We start from the raw sequence: 21,229 nt of genomic DNA, 5'->3' as shown, positions 1-21,229 counted from the left end.
AACTGGGTGTAGCAACAAGATAATGTATTTGTCTTGCTGCAATTTCTAAATAAACTAGTTGGAACTAGTTTATTTAGATATAGCTTTAGAAATGGGACAAATTGCTAATTTTTGTCATATACGGTGCTTAACAAATTCATTAGACCACCTGTCATAAAAACAACAAAAAACAAATATGTTAGAAATCTGTTGAAAACCTGTGTAAAACTAATAATGACCGAATTCATGTTTTTATACTTTGCTGAGAAGTCACAAATTAGGTAAGTAAGGTTCATTCAGGTAGCGCTTTTCACAACAAAAGAGTGCTTTGCAATACAGAATGAGTGTAATTCAGTGTAACAATCATTACTGATAGTTTTATTTTAGCATTAAAAATATTATTTTGATTTAAGAGCTTATCCATGCTGGTGGATTAACCACTGAAGCATATAATATAGCATCATATTATTTTTTCAATACTTTAAACATACTTTTATGTATAAAGTATTTATGGTTAGAACATAAAAGCAGTCCAATACATTTGTTAAACACTGTATATCATATGACAGTAAGCTCGGTGTTTGACATTGTTATAGACCAAATGAAAATATCTGCAAATTGTATCCGTGAAACACAGAAAACTAAACAGTACTGTATGACTAAAAGAGCAAGTTATTTTCCAAAACAGGTTGCTGCACTTCGACAGGACTGCCCTGTATAGTAAATACAACAATACGTACAGTGCATACCAGAGCTGTATGAGGATAGCCTCTTAAGTCCAGAGAGGCAATAAAACTCAAATACCAGACATCCATGGTAAACCCTCACAGCTGGTCTAATAGCTCTCTCACAGAGAGATGCACAAAGTTCCCAAACATACTGCATAACTCCACAGTTTACAGAACTTCATCACTTTAATAGAAGTAAATAAATAAATAAATGAAGTCGAGCTTACTTTTTCGACTGCTAGGAGTAAACTTTCACTGGCCCCACTGCAGACTAGAAACAGAATGGAAATGCTTTGCTCAAGCCTAACCTCCGGAGTCACAGAAAGAGGAAAAGAGGAACAGATGACAAGCAGAATGGAAAGAGACACATGGACGAGGGTAGAATGAAAAGGATGGAAGTGAAAGCAAAGTGAAAAAAGATTTAGGCTAGCTTCTCTTCTTCTTCCAGTGTTTGTCGTCCTCACTGTCTCTCAGGCTGCCACACGAAGACAAGCAAAGAACATTCTTTCTCTTAAGGTGCTAAGAGCTCTCCAGTGTCCCCCCTCCTACTCTCTCTTTCCCCTCTCTCATGTCACTCTTGCACTCAGTCCCTGCACTATGAATCCCCGCCTTTGCCGTCAACACGTAATTCGCTCTGCTTTGCCTCCTTTTTTTTGCCCTCCCCCCTGCATCCTGTCCAGGCTGCGACAGGTAGGCAGAGAGAGAGTGCACTCATGCATTTTTATGTCCAAAGGGGAAACTGGAGAGAAAGGAAAATGAAGGGTGGATCATTCACTAGACACACACACACACACACACACAAACACACACACACAGGTGGAAAAGTGTGTACAACACACATATTGCACTTTCAAGGGAAAAAAAACACACACACCAAAAAAACAAAAACAAAAAGCAAACAAAGCATAAGGACCTTGAGCTCTCCAAATATGGAGAGGGGAATGTAAACATGGAGGCGGGCTTTGGAGAGATTGTCTGGAAAAGGGGGATGGGGACAATTTGGACAAATTGCAACCTGCAACTTGAACTTGAAGGTAGAAAGAGTGAGATAGGAGATTAGATAAAGGGGACAAGAGGAAGGGAGAGAGTACAAGAAGGTGAGGAGATGAAGTGGGGAGGAGTATGTGGGAGGGCAAAGCAGAACCACCTGCGATTAAGAACAATGTTCTTGCAAGTGTCTGTGCTGCTAAGCGGCATTGCACCTTCATTACGCTTATGTGTAACGTGTAATGGCTATTTGTTTGCATTCATCTGAGCGTGTGTGTTTACATGCTGCTTGTAAAAGCTCTATCTAAATTACATGGCTGACCATGGGCAGGTTTAGCAATGGCATAAAACAGCTGGAACCAAAACCTTAACCTTCCACTTACAAGTGATTGTTTCAGCTGTCTCGATTTTGAGGTCTTGTTTTGTATTGTTTATTTCCTGTGTGTGAACATTTATTCCACCTAAAGGTAACTTCATATAAAAAAAATTTAAAAACCCACAACCGCCTCCAAAGCACACAGCTCTGGTCTGGCTGCGCTCTCAAAGATTGGCATTACACCCGTTCCCAGGAATGTCAAAGAGGCCTTTGTGACCACAACAGTTGTAAGCTGTCACACTGATGACCAGGCAATTACCCACAAGACTGGTTACAGCAAAGGCCAAACAGACAATCTCGGGGATCTAAGGGTATTAACTACTACATAACAGCCAAAGGTACTGTAATGGAAAGGTTACCAAAAAAGCTACAAAACACACAGATACACAAATATTTGACATATCATCACCTTATAAAAAATTCTGGGATTGGACCTTAAAAGCAAAAGATATGCTTGATGCAAAATTGGCGGGCATGGTCTCTTCCATCTCCAGATTGCTTGGAAGAACTATGTTCCTTGGACCACTTTATTGCATTTTCAGCACAACCTTCAGACAGCAAACATCACCTTCTCTTTCAAATTGACATAAATATTATTTAAAGAGTATCTCTGGAATATTCCAGTAGTTTTCAGCAAGTGTCAACAAAAGACCTTTCTAGTCCAAAGGCAGCACAACAGGTTTGGAGTGGGGACAGCAACATTCTTCTCCTTATTTTTCATATCAACAAAGCAGGGCACCATACATTGGTCCCTTGGGGAAAAGGCTCTCGGCAGCAATATGGCATACAGGGGGAAACAACTAGGTGAGAGCACATTGAAGGGACTGAGTGGAGATTTGCTGCCCCACTCCCTCGGACTCCCTACAGTTTCAAAAGATAAACCTCAAGGGTCTCAATTCTGTAGAAGATTCAGCTCACATGGTAGAGGCGCAAATAGCCATAAAAGGATTACAAGGACACAATTTAAGAGTATGGGCTATGTTAAAAACTGGAGATGGAAAAGAAGATAATATTGAAGGGGAGTTCATCAAAGTCAGAGAAGTTTTCTTTTAAAAAAGTAACAACACAAAGTTACACCATTCCATTTGGATAACAAGGTCACAGTCCCCGCCCAGTGAAATCTAACATTGGACATTACTTAAAAAAAAAAAACATTAAATGAAAGTGATCAATTTCGCTTAATCTCAAACAGGATATTTTTTTAAAGCTCCTCAGATACCTGCATGCTGCTTTAAATTACTGTTAGTAGCTGTAATTGTGGCTGCAGTTGGCTGCTGTCGAGGGAAGCTGGCTTAACTCTGCTTGACTATGGAGGCACTGCAATCACTTTTTAAAAACTCAAAATTAGCTCTGATTTCTTCTCTACATCTACAGTTCTTGAGCCTTATGCTTTAGCTAACCCAGTGCTTCTATTTGCTTTTCTATGCTCAGTATAATAATGCAGAAATCACATAAAATGGCATGGAGAAAGCTTAAAAGAGTTGGAATAGCACATGCTATAACTTAAAAGTCTGGGTTTGTGATGGTGAATGAAATAATAATCTCCAGTCAATAAAACCAAAAAATTAAACTGCAGTGACACATCAACTGTGTCCTTCCCTACTATTAGGCTACTTGAACATGACTATGATGCTTGCTTTAGTAAAGGGTTATTTCACCAATTGTAAGCTTTATTTTACATTTGTTTTTCAACGCAAAATATTCTTTACAGTCTTTGTTATTGCTATTGGTGTGGCTGCATTTAGGAGGTAGAGCAGGTTATCTACTAATCAGAAAGTTGGTGGTTTGATCATTGGCTGCTCCAGTCTACCTGCCGAAGTGTCCCAAAGCAAAATACTGAACCCCTAAGCACTCTCTGCTGCTGTGGAGTGTGAATGCTCTACTTGGGTGTAGAAACAAGGGCTTGTAAAAAGGTGTGTGAATGGGTGAATAACATAAATCACAAATTCCCACTTTGGACAAAGTTAACCCAGATATTTTTTATGCTTTAGACTGGTCTGCTTTATTTCACCAAAAGCCTTTGTGTGAACATGAGCACAATATAGAGGGATAATGTAATCCTAGATTTTGTAACATTGGACAGGGTGGCTGTAAAGCAGGTAGTAAAGCTATCTGTGTGCCCATATGGAAACTGCATCTTTACTGGTTCACTACCTGCTTAGATATGTGTAACCTTTTTTTAAAAGTATTTATTTTTACTTTTATTTTGCGACCGTTTCTCGATCACAGACATAGCTTTATTGTTTTTTCTTGTTTTATTTATATATACTATGTTAAAGCAGTGAAGACAAGCTAATCTATCTCCCAAAAGGGGTATTCAGATAAAATGTTATCCTGTTCAACCCTGGCTAATAATAAATTCAGAGGAAGTACAGAAATTCCAAAAAACAGGAAAAGAAACTGAAAGAAGGAGAAGAATGTGGGGGATTTCTGATTAGGAAATATTAACATACACCTCACCTGTTTCTAGACAAGATGTGTCCTGATAAGAGTCTCGTCTAACCAAAGGGTCCAAGGTGTCATAGTCCACTGTCACAGACCGTCCATTGTGCCACAGCTCTCTGCCTGCACATGACAAACAGTGCTGGTCAGGAGTCAGTGAAACAACAACAAGACACACAAACTCAAACACTGGTGTTAGGGCAAATCCCCAACAGCCGATCCCGCAGCAAATCTGATTCAAATATTGCTGTGAGCCTTTTTTGGGGTTTGACTCTGATTTCTATCAGCTCATTAAGATCTGTGTGTGTCTGGATGTGTGTGTTTGTGAGTCCAGCTGTATGTATTTCCTGTGTGCACAGTATCTACAATCTGAATTCCTGTCAGATGTGTGTGTGTGTGTGTGTGTGTGTGTGTGATAACTCTGTGTATTGCTTCCTGTTGAGAGGAAAGGAGTGTGACCACAGTTGATGATGGCCAGTTTGGCCGGTGTGGTGTCCAACACTGCCCCCACCTGGCTGACTGAACATTTCATTCACAGGCAATGTGTCAGAGTGTGTTATTCTTCAGTTTGATTCCTGTCTTGTCTGCTTGAATTAAAAACACACTGAAGCCTAGTGCAGCCTTTTAATCCAAATAATATGAATATAGTCTTGTTGCATCTATTAGAGAGGCAACATGTTTGGATTTTTCAAGGTTTTTCACCAAACAAGAAAATAAAAGTCAGAATATCTGAGGGGTATCGCAGAGAGACAAAAACAGTTCATACTCACATTCACTCCTATGGCCAATTTAAAATAATCAACTGACCTAACCTCCCTAAATAAAAGTCAGTATAAGATATTGTATAAAATCTTTACTCTTCAACACAGTCTGAACTGTCTTAGGCAAGCTTTGGTATAATTTGGTTAAGTAGTCTCTGGAGTAGTTCTCCGGGCATCTTGAAGGGCATTACTAAGCTCTTCTTTGGATCTTTGCTTCACTTTCAAGTGATAATGTTGAGGTCCAGGCTCTGGGGAGGCCAATCTATGATCGACAGTGTTGCATTGGGTGATTTTCTATCCAGGTATGCGTTTACTGCACTGGCAGTGTGTTTGGGGTCACTGGCATGAACCTGAATTCCAAATTTGGATTCATTACTCAAAAGGACCTGTTGCCACTTGTTTTCACTTAAAATTAATAGCAAAGTGGCCAAAATCCAAAGAAAACCTGGAGAGCCATAACTGAAAACCATTTTTAACAAAGTCCAAATGTTGCCATTAGGTTGTTGACTGACCAGTCTGTAAGCCAAGCTAACTGAAGTTAAGATATATTTAACATATTTCAGTGCTTAAAGATGGGTGTGATAAGTGACATTTTGGGGCATATCATTGCTGCCATGATTGCCATAGGAACATCCAAAAAAAGACCCAGCATAGTTTTGATTTTGAGTTTTGAGCCATTAGCATGAGCTAAGCTAGCTATCCTTTACTAACCGTACAGCACAGCACAGAGCTCATTTTCTTCTTCATTTCCTCTTGGAACATATTTATAACGTGATTTGACTAGCTAACTGCAGCTCTGGAGCAAAGGACTAAACATGGTTTGTTTGGCTGGCAGCGCTGATGCTTGAAAAACTGAAGATGAAAACTCTAAAAGGTTATCTATACAGCATCGACAGCTGCACAACAATCAAGCAGGTTACAAGTAGGCGTGTTGTATATCTGGTTGCAATACTTGTCTAAGTGTCTTGTTTTATCATCACCATCACCATCACCATGAGATTTTGCAGGAACCCTTGGAAGTATAAATTTTATGTAGTCCTTATGATAGAGTTTAAGTTGTTTAAGTTGTTCCCTCAGTGCTTTTCTGTGTGGGCCTTCAGGTTATTAATTCTATAAAGTTCTTGTCTCTGTCTATCTCTATTTCAGTTGTTGTTTCTCACTTCCTCTTTTATTCAGGTAGTCTTCTGTCTTGCATTTTTGATTCTTTCGCATCACCGTCTTGATTAATTTCAACCCTGCCTGGTTCCTTTAAGTGTGTATTTATAGCCAATTTCTGTTGTTCTTTTTCAGATCATCTGTTAAGCTCTCCTCATCTGCTCCCTGTTCTCTGCAGAATTTTGGATTTTGACTTTTCCCTCTGTGGACATTTGCTTTACTGTATCACAGACTTAATTAAAGGTTAGTTTTCGGTTTAATCTGCTGGTTACCGAGTATCGCATTTGCATTCTTCTGATTCCACACTTCATGACAGCTCACAAACACATACAAAAGCAAAGAGCTGTTACACAACAAAATGCACAATCAATACAAAGATTACTCATTTTTAGTAATTCAAACATTAAAAATGTAAATACAGAGTTACCATCTAACTTAACATGGAAACTCTCATCAATATGTTCGTTGTAAATTTCCACTATTTTATTACTTTTATTGGTAATATATGAAAAAAGTATATGTTTCATTTTTTTGGATTATCAATTTAATTCAAGTTGTATGCTGACCCCAGACCCCAGCTATCGCCTAAACTTGAACAGGTAACAGGTCGCAGTAGGACTTTGTAGCCTCCATTTCCAGTACAGTCGATGTGAGGATGGCTGTGAAGTGCTCTCTGTGCTGCTTTTCAACTTTGCTGTTGGGTTTTGTGTTGATATATAAACACTAAAAGAAAGACCTTGTGCCTCCTCGTCCTCGGGATAGAGATTTGTGTCAGTGTGTGGGACTCTAGCATAACTTTTGTACTGTTAGCTAATAATTATACAACAGTGCATTTCATGTCCTGTTAGAGAATAACACTAAAGTAGTGTAAGAAATGACTTTCTCCAGGAAGTAACTGAATAATTTAACACATAATTACACATTAGTAAGTAATAATTAGTAAATAATAACTAATGTGTAATGTGCTACTTATTTGGAGTAATGACTCCAAGACTGATAACATTAAAGAACACTGACTCTGGATCTGGCATTAACAATCTAATCTAATCTTTTCTGTATCTTATTGTGTTATTACTCATTTAAAGAGTAACAGGACATATTTTCTCATAGTTAGTGTGATGATACGCAGTGTGTTCTGTGACCTGAATTATAAATGCCTGTGAAAGAGACTGCAATCAAATACCATTTAAAAAAACAAAAAAACTTCCTCTGTTTCTGTAAGACACCAAATATTTCATCTCTCTTTCTCCATCGGCCAGTGAGATTTAAAAGACTGCAAGGGTACAAGCTGAGCCAAAAATAAAAAAAAACAAAAAACAAATGTGGTTTGGCAATTAAATCAGTGCAGGTGAGCTTGACTTGACTTGATCTAACAGTATGCTTGACTTCTAGGAATCTGCGTCTGACTAATGCTTTCATATGAGTAATCTCTTTCTACCCTGACACGAATACCCATGTGCGGTACTGACCCACTATGTCTATGCTCTTCTAGGACAACTGTCATGCAGCGTTAACTTGGCACTGGTACATTCGTGAGTCAAATCAAGTCTTATATGAAGAAGAAATCTTTTGGTCTAAGGAGCTTGGAAAGAAAAAGCATTTGGACTTCTTTAAGTTGCTTGAAGACGTTTCACCTCTCATCCAAGAAGCTTCTTCAGTTCTAAGGTCAAATGGTGGAGAGTCCCAGATTTAAGCTCTTTGGGGGTAACCCACTGAGAGGGACAATGGATCCCCTGATGATCCTCTACCTAATCACATGAGCCAAGGTATGAAAATGGGTGTAGGTCACAATCAGCCAAGGTTTCGGGAGAGCTCATTGTGAAACCTAGCCCCACCCTATCATGTGATTTCCTGAGGTCAACAGGCCCAGGATGTGAGTGGGTGTTAATGCGTCTGGGAAGGGATCTCAAAACTGGATTATAGATGGCAGACAGTTGGTGTCGTAAACCACCACCTCTGTTCAAAGATGGTCACTCACAGTGGACATAAATGGCTTCTTTTACTCCCCTTTCAAACCATCTGTCCTCTCTGTCCAAAATGTGAACATTAGCATCCTCGAAAGAGTGACCTTTATCCTTTAGATGCAGATGGACTGCTGAGTCTTGTCCCATGGAGGTGGCTCTTCTATGTTGTGCCATGCGTTTGTGAAGTGGCTGTTTGGTCTCTCCGATGTAGAGGCCTGGGCATTCCTCGCTACACTGTACAGCATACACTACATCGTTAAGTTTGTGTTTAGGAGTTTTGTCTTTGGGATGAACCAGTTTCTGTCTGAGTGTGGTGCTGGGCCTGAAATACACTGGAATGTCGTGCTTGGAGAAAACTCTCCTGAGTTTTTCTGATACACCAGCTACATAGGGGATGACAATGTTGTTGCGTTTGTCTTTCTTAACCTCCCTAGTTGGTGTCTGATCTTCTTTTCTGTGCATCTTTGCTGACCATTTGACCCTAGAACTGAAGAAGCTTCTCGGATGAGAGGTGAAACATCTTCAAGCAACTTAATGAAGTCCAGACGCTTTTTCTTTCCAAGCTCCTTAGACTACGATGAGCTGGATGACTGAGAACCTACACAGGCATACAAGAAATCTTTTGCTTGAGACCTGCAAATACATTTCTTTTAAGATACAGTACATTCTATCTTGGTTTATATTTTCCTTCCAAGGAGCCAAAGTGCTCTAGAGTAATAGTTTTCCAGGCATCTGAAAGCCTTAGAACGTTTTTAGAAGAAAGTCTGATTCATTGGTGGAGGCTCTGTCATGGTTTGGAGCTGCATTTCAGCCAGTGGTGTTGAAGATTCTGACAACACCGATGGAAATATGAAAACAGAAAAGCACCAGCTGTTTTTGATCAACCATCCAGTATCATGTGAAAAGCATCTGATTGGCAACAGCTTAGTTTTTCAGCACAACAATGATACCAAACACACTGCCAGTGGAGTAAAAGCATACCTGGATAGAAAAACGGAATATTCTCAATCATGAACTGGCCTCCCCAGACTGGCCTCCCCGCACTGCTTCGATAATGTATTTCCACATTATCGAAGCACTGTGGGCTCATCTCGACAGAGAACAGAACAAAAGTTAGCCAACATTCAAAGAAGAGCTTTGAATGTCCTTGAAGAGGATAACTATTCCTTGAGACTACTTAAGAAATTACACCCAACCTTGCCTAAGAGAGCTCAGGCTGTGTTGAAGAATAAGCTGTCATAGCAAATATTGATTTTCAAGCTTATTAGAATTGCACAAACTCAGTTTTTTCCTTATATCCTGTATTTCCATACTTGTGCAAATATTTCAATAAAGTGCTGTATCTTTTTTTCTATTTCATAGAAAAATATAAAGAAATGAGGAGTGGATCAAGAGTTTTGAACAGTACTGCAGTTATTCTACAAATGGCAGCTGCCAAACAATCTGCTTTTAATGAGTGGTGGGGTATATAAAAATGTTTTATGTTTCTAAACAAGATCAAAAGACTTTAGCTGGCTCAAGGAGAATTCTTAATATCCACCAGAAACTGTAACACCTGTATCATATTTTAACCAGAATTATGATTATGCATATACAAGCTTTACTGAAGAACACATCAAAGGAAAGTTTTTTGTGAGAGACAGCCTACCTGCAATTTTTTCAGGACTTTCAGAGAATAGCAGCTCTACTTTTCCATCTTCTGGGAACCGGGCATCTGGAATGTTAAGGGAGAGATCAGAGAGCTGGACAGTTAACTTGGCATTCTGTGCATATTTCCATGTGTCCTTCACACCTGCGGAGCTGATATGGTTCCAGCGTTAGACTGATAGATTTATCAGTTACTGATTAAGCTTGATAGTGGTGCGGCACTAAGTCAGCACCTGGCAGTGTGTAGGCTGAGGTAGCAGGTCATAAATACCTTCTCTGGCACAGTCAAGGTCCGCCTTTGAGAAAGTGAGGGTGTGTCCAGATATAAGGCCCGTATGAAACTGGAGCCGGAAGACAACCTGACGACTGCCTGACCGGCTGTTTTTGTCATAACAAACCACCTACAAACAGACAGTGAGACGATAATAAAAACAAATAAAAAATAAAACATGACTGCTCATTTTTTTTTGTAAAGAGTTTTTTACAAGTTACATTTAAAATTTAGGCAGATTAAAACAAAGATAGGTTTGGGTCTGGTATTAGACAGAATGGTCAATTCTGTTTAACTTGTCCTGTTGGTGCTCAAGTAAAAAAAATATACACTCATGCATACATGCAGATGCACAAACCATTAAAACCGTATAAATACATATAACTGCAAGTGTAATACTCAACTAATGCAACACAGATGTGTCCTCCAATTACAGAAATGTTTATTATTATTAGTAGTAGTAATAGTGCCGGAGGGGTTAGATATGGGGTTATATATTCAAAAATCAGTCCACATGTTCAAAAAATTGTTTACAGAGTTAAACAATAGCTTCTTACTCTTGTGTAAACATCTGCTCATCAGTTAGCTGATAAAAATCAAAACATACAGAGTATCACAACTCACCATGATGTCCCCTTTGAGCAGCTGGGCTGGCTGAAGCACAATGTAGAGGCGATCTGTCTCAGCTGCATTAACATGGCTGAGATGAACATGAGATGCACATATTAGTACCTTATGCTTTATGTAAGCTCCGCGGTTACTGTGTTTACTGTGTGTAAATTATGTATTTCTTACTAAATTGGAGACGTGCAAACAGCTTGTAGACTTTGGTAGACCCTCAGGAACAGGAAACATCCTGAGACAACATCAACAGAGATATTATAATTCAAGTTAAATAGGGTAGTTTAAGAAAACTTTGACTAAAGATAGACAGATAAAGCAAGTTCACAAAAACAGTGACTCCAAGGCACTTTATATAGCAAGGTAAAGACTTAGACCGTCACTTTTCAAGCACTTCACAGTGGACAGTGGACAGCAGCAGTCTTTGGTGTACAGGCTGGGCACACAGCCTTACACTAGGAACACTCAGAGAACCCTGAGAATCCATTTACCGAATTTTTTTCATTTTCTGTTACAATAACATGCAAGGCCTTGGTTTTCACTACCTTGCTCAATTTTGAAATTGTGTCATGTTATGTGTAAAGATCTGATCGAGGTGTTGAGGATCTCTAGATTAAAACAATGGGTATCTTGCTAGGCTCATAAAGGCTCAAATCACAGCTCTCCTTCCTCTCCATTGCAAGGAAATGCCACAAACTGCAGTTGGTGAAATAACCACTTGAGGCTCGCTCCAAAACAAAAAATCCATAGATTTTCATGTCAAAATGGCTGAAATAAACAGACTGGTATAAAAAAGGTTTTGATTTCTATGGCTACTTTTTCACTTTTAATGTTTATTTAGCTCACCTGTTTTAATTTTAATAAGCCATAAAGTAATGCACAAGTTTACCTTGTTGAGTTATACATTCAGTTTTTTGGGGTGTGTCTTAAGTCTGTTTTTAATCAGCTAATATCTGCGTCCCATAATCTTATAGTGAACTGCAAATGTGCTTTGCTAGCCCAGCTATCCCAGGTTAAATATATGGTCACAACTAATTGAAAAAAAAAAAAGAAAAAAAAAATCAAGATTGCATGAGCTAAAATACCAAAACTGTTTGTGCTGCTTACCTCCATCTGGTCTTAGTTTGGGGAGACTATAAAGAACAACACAGAGCAGGAAAGACGGAGAAGGGGACATCTTTAGTCTGCTTTTTAATATGCTGCCCAGCATCCATACATACCTGAAAAAGCAGAAAGAAAGTCTGTATCTATAACATTATTAGAAATGGAAGACAGTATAGTTAGATTTTCACTGAATTCCCTGGTTCCATTGGTTCACAGTTATTATGTTAACTGTTTCACAAAACTGTCAATCAGGTGATCAATGAGCATGCGGTCTGAGATCAATGGCAGATGTTTTGGTCACAGAGCAGAGGTTTAGAGTTAAACCACAGTTGAACTTTGACCTCCAGGAATCAGTCATGCAAATCTTTACCGTTTCTGTGAAGGGGTCATAAGAGCAGAGAGCGTGTCATTGTAGAACCTCCTCATGGCGAAATGGTCGAGGGAAAGGTCTGCACTGAGAGACAGACACATTTTTAGACATTATATACATATCAGAGTGAGCTGTTCAAGTATGGAACACATGCACTGTCAACGTGACTGAAGTTTCCTCTTTTTCTGCATTTTTTTTTTAGTGATTTGCCTCAAATTGAACTTTCCCAACATGCCATAATAAGATGTGGCAAAACAAGAACATCATTTTAATAGTTCAGCTGTGGATCATAAAATCACACATAAGCTATAGGATGATGCTATGAAGGCTCTTGTGTTTGCTCAGAGTCGGTGTAAATGTATTCACTGGTGTCCAACAGAAACAGGATCCCGGCCCAAAAATCAAACATAATCACAGTTCAAAGTCTCTGCTGTCAGCCGTGCTGCCCTTTGCCTGGTGGAGACACGCAGCAGATCAGCCACTATTCCCTCTGTCTATTGTTCAGTCAGCACTCTTTGATCTGCAAACATGTCCAGCAGTAAATGTCACTACTGGCGCAATACTTCACAGCTCCATTTCCTTCACTTTGATGTAATCAGAGATAACATTAGCAACATGGGAAGTCCAGAGCCTGAAAGGTTTTTTGGACACAACAACATATGAAAATATTCTTTTTGCATCACTCTGAGAAGTCCATTTTATGAGAATTTAGAATAAATCCTTTGCAAAACTTCAATATCTGTATCAAAATTTAAGGTTATACTCTCAAGAAGAAAAGAGGCCTGTGTTTAGGCCTGATCCCACATTTTAAAAGACAGTTTATTGATCCAGCTATCTGTGCATAGTTTCTTGATTTATTTCAGAACATAAGATGTGAGTGAGTTCAGCAGCCAAACACCAAAATGAAAAAAAAAGGTTCATACTAACACTGTTGCAGAAGGTCTCAAAAATGTTTTAGACCTGCTTGGTTTCATCCTTCTCTCTAGTTAATCCAAAAACCAACTTAAGGTTTGGCCCTGGAGATGTGTAACACTTCTCTCATATAAAGCCTAGACCAGGATTGGGCAACCAGGCCTCTGAAGAACTTCAGGACATGTTGAGGAGGTTGTTTAGCCATTTGAATCAGCTGTGTTGGATCAAGAACACATCTAAAACCTGCAGGACACCGGCCCTCGAGGCATGGAGTTGCCCACCCCTGGCCTATTATCTTGCTGTAGGATGAACTCCTTTGAAAAACCTTGAAAACTGACAGCAGGCTACATTTTACAAACAAATATGGCCTGAACCCAGTATGATGACTAGGGTGATCTAGATCCCTTTATATTAACTTCACCCCAAGGAGACTAGTGTAAGATGAGACCTAAGCCATGTGATATTGCTTTGTTTTACATAATGCCAGTGCAGTTATTTAGTCCCTATGCACAACCAATATCCAGCACAGCAGAAACTTTCCCTGCTGTTTAAAAAGTCAGTGTTACCTGGCTGAGATGGAGGTGAAGTGAATGTAGGATGCCACCAAAACTCCAAGTCGACCTTTTCCTCCCTGTTAGGGATAGTCAAAAGATCAGGATAAATAAAGTTTAGGCGCTTACGTACATTGGATGAATGCCTTTAGAGTACATGCCAGTGTCGGTGATTACAGTGATGTTTACCCTGCAGTGTAAAACGAGGACATGCTTTGGATGGACATTCAGCCAGTTCTCTATCGCTGTGCACACACCGATGATCTGATCCAGGCTAGGAGCCAAGAGATCCACCCATCCCGTGTCCAAAACCTGACGGAAAAAGCCCCGCTTGCGCTACAGTACTTGCTTACAGTTTTACAAAGTGACATTTAAACTGAGTGCATTAGAATTACCTTGTGGTTGATTCTGCTCAGAATGTCATGCTTCCGGGAGAGGTTGATGAGCTGAAAAAAGGGTTGTTTGCATGAGATAAAATAAGTAAATCACTTCTGCTGGTTGCATACAAGATTTTTCTGTGGTCTAACAATTAACTAATATTTAACCTTACAGTTACCTGAATGTGTGCATCTAGGTATGGGGAAAATAATGATTAGGGAAGCAAGGTCAAGTAAGGAACTTTTATAATATATATCCTAATATAGAGCTAGATGTAACTTATAAAACATATCAAGTCATTTAAGGACAGAAAAAAAACTTCCAAACATAAGACAAATTATACTACAATGAAAGGAAGAGTTTAATGAGAAAAAATGATAAACTAAATAAAATGTTTTAAGTTTCTCATAGTATGCATTTGATTTGTTATTTGTGGTTGTTTTGATGCTTTCCATATTGTTTTGGAATAAAGAAATTAGTAAAACAACTGAATGTACGAATGGGAAGCTTCATAATTGTTTAAATGATATTTAATTTTTTTTTATAAAAGCAGGTCACTGTCTCTGAAATCTCTGAATCAGTTTGGTTTGCTTTTCAGTTACCTTTAAAAATAAAATTCTTCTGCTATCTCATCTACTTGTCTCACCATGTAGTTGTGTCCATGCTTGGACTGCAGCATGGGAATAATCTCCCATAGGTTCTGCAGATAGATCTTCTCTGGACACCCGGGAGGGGAGTATATGGTGATGATACGTTCAGTGATGTAGGTCAGATCCATTCTATGTGCTTCCTCCATAGTTAGTTTCAGTCACACGGGTGCCTGCAAAGACCCAAGTAGTGATACAGGGGGTGAAAAAAAGAGTAGCTAAAGAAGATTTAGAGAAGTGAGACTTGCTTGTGTCACATCGGCTGCACTTCCCCATTTCAGCTTACACAGCAGGGGACTGAGTTCAAGTGTGATCAGTCTTACAAAGCCTTTTTACATGATGTGTTGCTAAAACAAAGTGAGGTCATGGACAACCAAAAGCTTAGTCACTGGAAGCCTTACTGATCTTGCGACCACAGAAGAGTTAACAATGAGCCACAAACACCAAATCTTAACCTCATTACTCATCAGCACTAAACCTGAAAACTATGATTCTGACAAGACATGGAAAATGTGACTGAGCTGTTTTCAGTCTCATGACTGGAACAGCTTGTCAGAGGTCTTTTTTTTAAGTTTTAAGCATTACTGACCCTATATTTCGAAAAAAGAATAGTCATATCAGCAGGAACTTTTTGACTAGCTGTGCTACTTTGTTTTCTGTTCCGTTATTTAGCTGACAAAGTCAGTCATTTAACTCAGTTTCTCTTTAAAATAGGAACAAGTGGGTACTAAAATTGATAATTCTAGAAAGACAGTAGCACCTCTTAGAGTTTTTAAACATGTTGATATCTATTTCAAGTGTATAAATAAATGTTTTGAACCTGATGAGATTTACTACTAAAAATGCTTTTTGCTAACTAACAGTTCACTATGTGGACAGCAACTAATATTCATACTATATTACACATGTAATATTAGTATAAAATGTAGAAGTAGCTTTCTGTCCTTAATAACATGTTTCAGATATTTACTTTTGACACCATTTTTAGACCATATATGATGTTAACAACTCAGCAAGTCACATATCAAAATGTTGTCACATTAATGCAAATATTGTAACAAGTTATAGAATTCTTCATCACTTAAAGTTATTGACAGTGATAAAGACCAGCATTCCCATGATAAGACCACTGTCATAAGTGTAAACTGCTTTAGAAGCTAGAAGTTGGTATAAGACTTAGCTAAGCATAAGCTAAGCTAGCGTGAGCTAAGACTGAAGATAAATGGAAATGGCTTGTAAATGGCCACCAGTGGATATAACCTGTAGTTACAAAAAGGCAGCTTCCATCTTCTATGACCTCAGTATATATTTTAAGTTTATGGGTTTTACTCTTACTTTCAGGTCAAAGAGAGAACATTATGTCAATTTTCATGAATTTCCAAGAATTTCAGAGAAGAATCATCCTAGATATGCTCAACCAATGAATGTGCTGTTTCATAGTAAGAACTCATCACCTCTCATTTAAAAGTTTGAAACTGCTCAATTCAAGGCTTTAAAATGGATCTTCCCAAACCACACGGTCATGTCACAGTGGCCATTTTGATCTTTTTTATCTTTGGAACACAAGATGTCTAGAAGTCCAACAGCGACAAAAAAGGCTACTATCATGTCATATTTACAATTCAGTAACTATTAGATAGTGATACTAGGTTGGGTTCACCAAATGTAGACATGGCGAGGTGAACTGTAGCTTGACATTTACTAGGAATAGGTGGGTAATTTTGCTAGTTAGTAGCCCAATGCTAATTATGTTATGTCCTTATTTTGTTTATAACAGTGCTGCAGCTGACACAACAAAACGAAAATGGGCAGCGAACAGGACAATACCAAAAAAAAATATAAAAACATGTTAAAAGCGATAGCAGAGAGGTATCGTTTGACTGTTGGTTTAAAGTGGAAATAATATGTTTATATATATGTTTATATATATAATATGTTTGCCAGTTGAAAAGCTGCACATACAAAATTATATTAAAATTAGAACAAAGAAAAAAGAAGGTCTACCCTTTAAAATCCATTGGATAGTCTATAGGTTAATCTAGCCTTCTGTTCAAAAAAAAGTTTCTCATGTTTTTCCGCACAATATAATTGAGATCCAAAACAATGTGATTTCTTTGCCCATTCTTAAATTCGGATAATTCTGTGTTTTCAGAGGGGTTATATGAGTATATGGAGCATGGAATTTACATTCATGCCCATGTATGTCTACAGGAGTGATACCCACACACAGTAGAAGAGAAATTAGTGTGACAAGAGCAGTGGTTGACCTGCTTTTATCTTGACCGTGTGACCACAGCAAAGTAAACAGAGACAGTCATTGTAATTGAAACAACATACAGGAATAAATGGTAAATGGCCTGTATTTCTATAGCGCTTTACTAGTCCCTGAGGACACCAAAGCGCTTTACACATTCAGTCATCCACCCATTCACACACACATTCACACACTGGAATAATCTACTTCAGCAGCAGCCTACGTCATTAAAGGAACTACAATTTTTTAATTTAGCACCCCAAATTTTAGCTCTAAGTTATGTTGCGTGTGCAAGAACTGAGTCAAAAAAAAGTCTTCAGGATGTTTTGGAGAATGATACACCTTTTTTTATTATGTTGTCTCCAATTTTGAGTGTAGTAAGCAAAAAAGATCGGCAAAGGACCAGGATTTGTAAATCACAAGCTGCTCAAGGCTGAACCTGAGAATCTACAGTTCTTCAACAATCAAAGAAATTAACATGCTAGGATAGCTGATAGCTTTACTGTAGCCTCAACATAAAGCTGGATGGTGCAAATGTGTAGCTCTATACCACCTGTGCCAAAGATAAATTATTGAACAGGTCTACTGGAAATTGGCCCTGAGGTCCAAGGGACCTACAGTCAAACAGTCTCTCTTTGAAGTGAGTCTTTGCGTTTCTTGTTTGGAAGCTGATTAGACAGCTACAAAGAGACACTAAATGACAGCAGAGAGATGCAAAATAAGTGCAAACAGACATGAACCAATTGCAAAGAGATGCAAAATGAGCTGACATTGATGCAAAAATGACTCCAAAGAGACACAAAACGACTAAAGAGAAGCAATAGGCTGCTACGGCCTATCTCAGGTACCACAGGCCAACAGGTGGGGTACACCCTGGACAGACCACTAGCCTGTTACTGGGCCAAGACCTAGAGACGGACGACTATTCTCATTCACACCTATGGGAAATTCAGAGTCACCAATTAACGTAACCCCACTAACTCCATGTCTTTCTACTGTGGGTGGAAGCCGGAGTACCAAAAACCAAGGGGAGAAGATGCAAAAACATAAAGACAGAGACAAAGAACAACTCAAAGACAAAAAAGGACTAAAAAGAGATAGCTAATGCTTAAAATGAGATACAAATCAGATAGAGTTACAAAATTACTATAAAGAGATAAAACAACTACTCAGCCATAAAGGTAACCAAGAATCATTAAACTACTGCAAACTACTACACACACAAAAAAGACGCGGAGCTGGGGTGGAGGGGGGGCTTTTACACGTCTGTGCTCAGGTACCCGTCTGCCTCATAATGCATGCATACATATACAGCATGGTGGTTTAAATCTTAAATGTCTGTGAACTGGACTTGTTGCACTGCTGTTTTCGAGTGAGCCCTTTCTGACAGGGTTGGGCAAACAATCTTAATGAGTGACTGCTCTCCAATGATGTATTTCTGGGCTGTTTTTCCAACGTTTTAAGACTGCTGCAATCTAAATTTGTCCGCGCTCCGCCTGTGGAAGCAAAACAAACGGAAGTGTGCGACTTAACCACACGCATGCATATACACACGTTGCCATAGGGAGCCCAAACTGGTCACATCCAATTACAGCCTCTCTTTCCCCTTTTAAAGGAAGGCATTTCAAAATGGATTAGCCATCTTTATTTCTCTATTTTTCTCCTCACAAGCGAAAGACTTCCCTCTTAAATGCAGAAGGAGCAGAGCCAGGGTTCGATTTGTTAACTCAGCCAAATGGATTGTTTGAAATTGAAAGTGTTTGCACAAAATACCACAAGTGAAATTGACAGCGATGTCCCACCATGGTTGTGGTGGTCAGGATCTATTGTCCAATCCTGTGCTCTCCATTAAAGTCCCCTTGTCCTGAGCTTTAAGCTAATCTCCCTTTAGTCCAACTGATCCCCACAGAGATTCTTTATTCACTTACACATTCCCCCACCCCCACCAAGAGATACACTGAATTGAATCCTGCAGCAACATTTGTATCAAAATCATGTCACTTCACTCAAAGGAATTGTCAAAGGAAGTTATTAGCATTGGAAATGAGTGCAATTATCACAGCCCCACTGGCAGTGTAGGCAAGATTTTAAGACTTAATATAAGATTAAATGACTTAAGACGGACTAAAGCCCAGTGGAAACACGTCTCCTGGGGTTCAGTGTCTTAATGTGTCAGTGGGTTAATCTCTGCATCTGCGTGGGAGACATTTTTCACTGGTAATCCTAGCCCTCCCTCCCCCCGTTTTGAATTTACCATCCATCACATGCTACCACTAAAGTGATTTGGACTAGCATCATAGGCCACCGGCATTCAAGGAAATCTTTCAAGTGGGAAAGCAGGGTGCTGGTTAATACTGCCGCACACTTACTGTAACGTGTTAAGAGAGAACAGGAAAAAGCTTACCTCGGCCTCTGGTGCTGCAAACAAGAAGTCAAATGTACAGCCTGATGAGTGAAAGTCTGTGTACATATGTGCGTGTGTGTGTGTGTGTGAGAGAGACTTCACAGGAGGTGGGAGGAGGGAGCAATGGAGAGCAAGAGAGAGCGTGATAAACTGCACTGTTACAGCACTGCTTGCACTTTGCCCTCTGTTGGACTGCAGTGTGACTTCACTGTGTGTCCACCCCTGTTTGCGAAAAAGACAGCTGGAACAATCCAATCGCAGTACTCTTAAAAAAACAGCCAGCAACACACATGGGAGCTGACAAAAATGTTTGTTCTAAGTTATCTGCACTCCAGGGTAACTCTATTCAAATCTACTGTATAATCTCCCAACATTTTAATGTTAACTATACACATTTTTTAAACTAGAGAGTGGAGTCCTCTAAGATATGATTTATCTTGTAACTTCACTTTATAAATTGTTGCTTGTATGATTTATGTCTGTCAAGCCCTTTGAACCTTCATATGTGATAATGATAATGAAATAAACTGAGTTAGGTTGATTTGACTTGTAAAACTCAATAGTTGGTGGAAAATGACTGTTTTGCATGAACTTGAACAGTTGTAATGTTAAATCTAATGTACGCAAGACCCACCACTAGATAAATAGGACAATGTTTTAGCAATGATGTGGCTACTTCAGTGGATGCTTTCATTTTACTGCAATTCCATTTTAAATACACAATTTTCCCCGTTGTAGTGGTGCTATTGTACAGTAACAAATTTATTTCTATAGCCAGTTTCATACAGATAAAATGCATTTCATAGTGCTTTACCAGAGACTGATAACTGATCGTTATGGTAAAACAAGGTTAGGAGGACAATAAGAATAATGAAAAAAGTACAACGACTATGATGACATATATTGGTGTCACCAATATCTCAACAATAACGTTCATTTTCCATTAGATGGCGCCAGATGACGTGTTACTGATTGATAAGACCTCTATGGCAGTTAAGCACAAATATCCTCGACAGAACAATTATAAATATCTGTTGAAAAATTAAAGATCATTAATACCAGTAAAAAGACACTTTTACTGTTGAAACGTAACACTCCTGGAGTGTTAACACAAAATCAACTACAGTTTATGTTTCCTTCACTGGCTCCTACGAAGCAGGTCCTAAAGTGGGTTAGATGAAAACATTTCTGCAAATCATATAAAAACTGCAACTGGCAATTGTCTGCTGATTGTATTCTTCTGGATAGTCTTCAAAATATCGTCAGATCCTTTAATGCCTAGCTTGTTTTGTACAAAGCCCCAAACATATAATAGATTTACAAATATTGACGTCTAAAAAATAATTTCATATCCATATTGTAAATAAAATAAAAGCATATATTAAATAAAATAAAATAAAACTAAATAAAACTATAAAAAGCCAAGTAAATATTTCTTAATTTCACGAGTAAAGGTTTAGGGTGTGGTGCAGAGCTTTAACTGTCAGGTCTTTTTGTTCCTTAAAAAACAGCGTTGGGGAAAATAGGATTTTCCCAGTCATTTTAACTACGTTGACTGACCGTGAAGCTTTTCGTGCGTTCACTGGGAAAATTCCGAGCATTCTGGTAGCAAGCGAATGTGTCATAATTCATATCCGATGAGACCCCGCCCTGTCCACGGTGTGCCTCTGACCATTCG

The 21,229-nt window shown here is 38.8% G+C and overlaps 1 protein-coding gene across 4 annotated transcripts in view; it reads right to left on the bottom strand.

Annotated features, from left to right (window-relative positions):
* LOC100700685 (tensin-3) overlaps positions 1–21,191 on the bottom strand; it is a 61,907-nt gene extending 40,716 nt beyond the window's left edge. For 2 of the 4 annotated variants that reach the window (XM_005462035.4, XM_019346771.2), the window contains exons 1-12: positions 19,552–19,699; positions 14,893–15,066; positions 14,264–14,314; positions 14,058–14,180; positions 13,884–13,948; positions 12,406–12,489; positions 12,039–12,151; positions 11,106–11,166; positions 10,935–11,010; positions 10,311–10,440; positions 10,041–10,106; positions 4,531–4,635 (exon numbers count right to left, since the gene is read on the bottom strand). In XM_005462035.4, coding sequence (XP_005462092.1) covers positions 4,531–4,635; positions 10,041–10,106; positions 10,311–10,440; positions 10,935–11,010; positions 11,106–11,166; positions 12,039–12,151; positions 12,406–12,489; positions 13,884–13,948; positions 14,058–14,180; positions 14,264–14,314; positions 14,893–15,042 — 1,024 coding nt within the window. In that variant the 5' untranslated portion in view covers positions 15,043–15,066; positions 19,552–19,699. Of the gene's footprint in view, positions 1–4,530; positions 4,636–10,040; positions 10,107–10,310; positions 10,441–10,934; positions 11,011–11,105; positions 11,167–12,038; positions 12,152–12,405; positions 12,490–13,883; positions 13,949–14,057; positions 14,181–14,263; positions 14,315–14,892; positions 15,067–19,551; positions 19,700–21,111 lie in introns of those variants that run through there. The other 2 variants (XM_025899939.1, XM_025899940.1) reach the window with 2 other exon arrangements.
* Positions 21,192–21,229: the final 38 nt, after the last annotated feature.

Source organism: Oreochromis niloticus, linkage group LG17 (assembly GCF_001858045.2).
Source record: "Oreochromis niloticus isolate F11D_XX linkage group LG17, O_niloticus_UMD_NMBU, whole genome shotgun sequence".
In the NCBI taxonomy this organism is placed as follows: Eukaryota; Metazoa; Chordata; class Actinopteri; order Cichliformes; family Cichlidae; genus Oreochromis; species Oreochromis niloticus.
The sequence above is the reverse complement of the archived record's forward strand: the minus strand, read 5'-3'. Positions and strand labels throughout refer to the sequence as shown.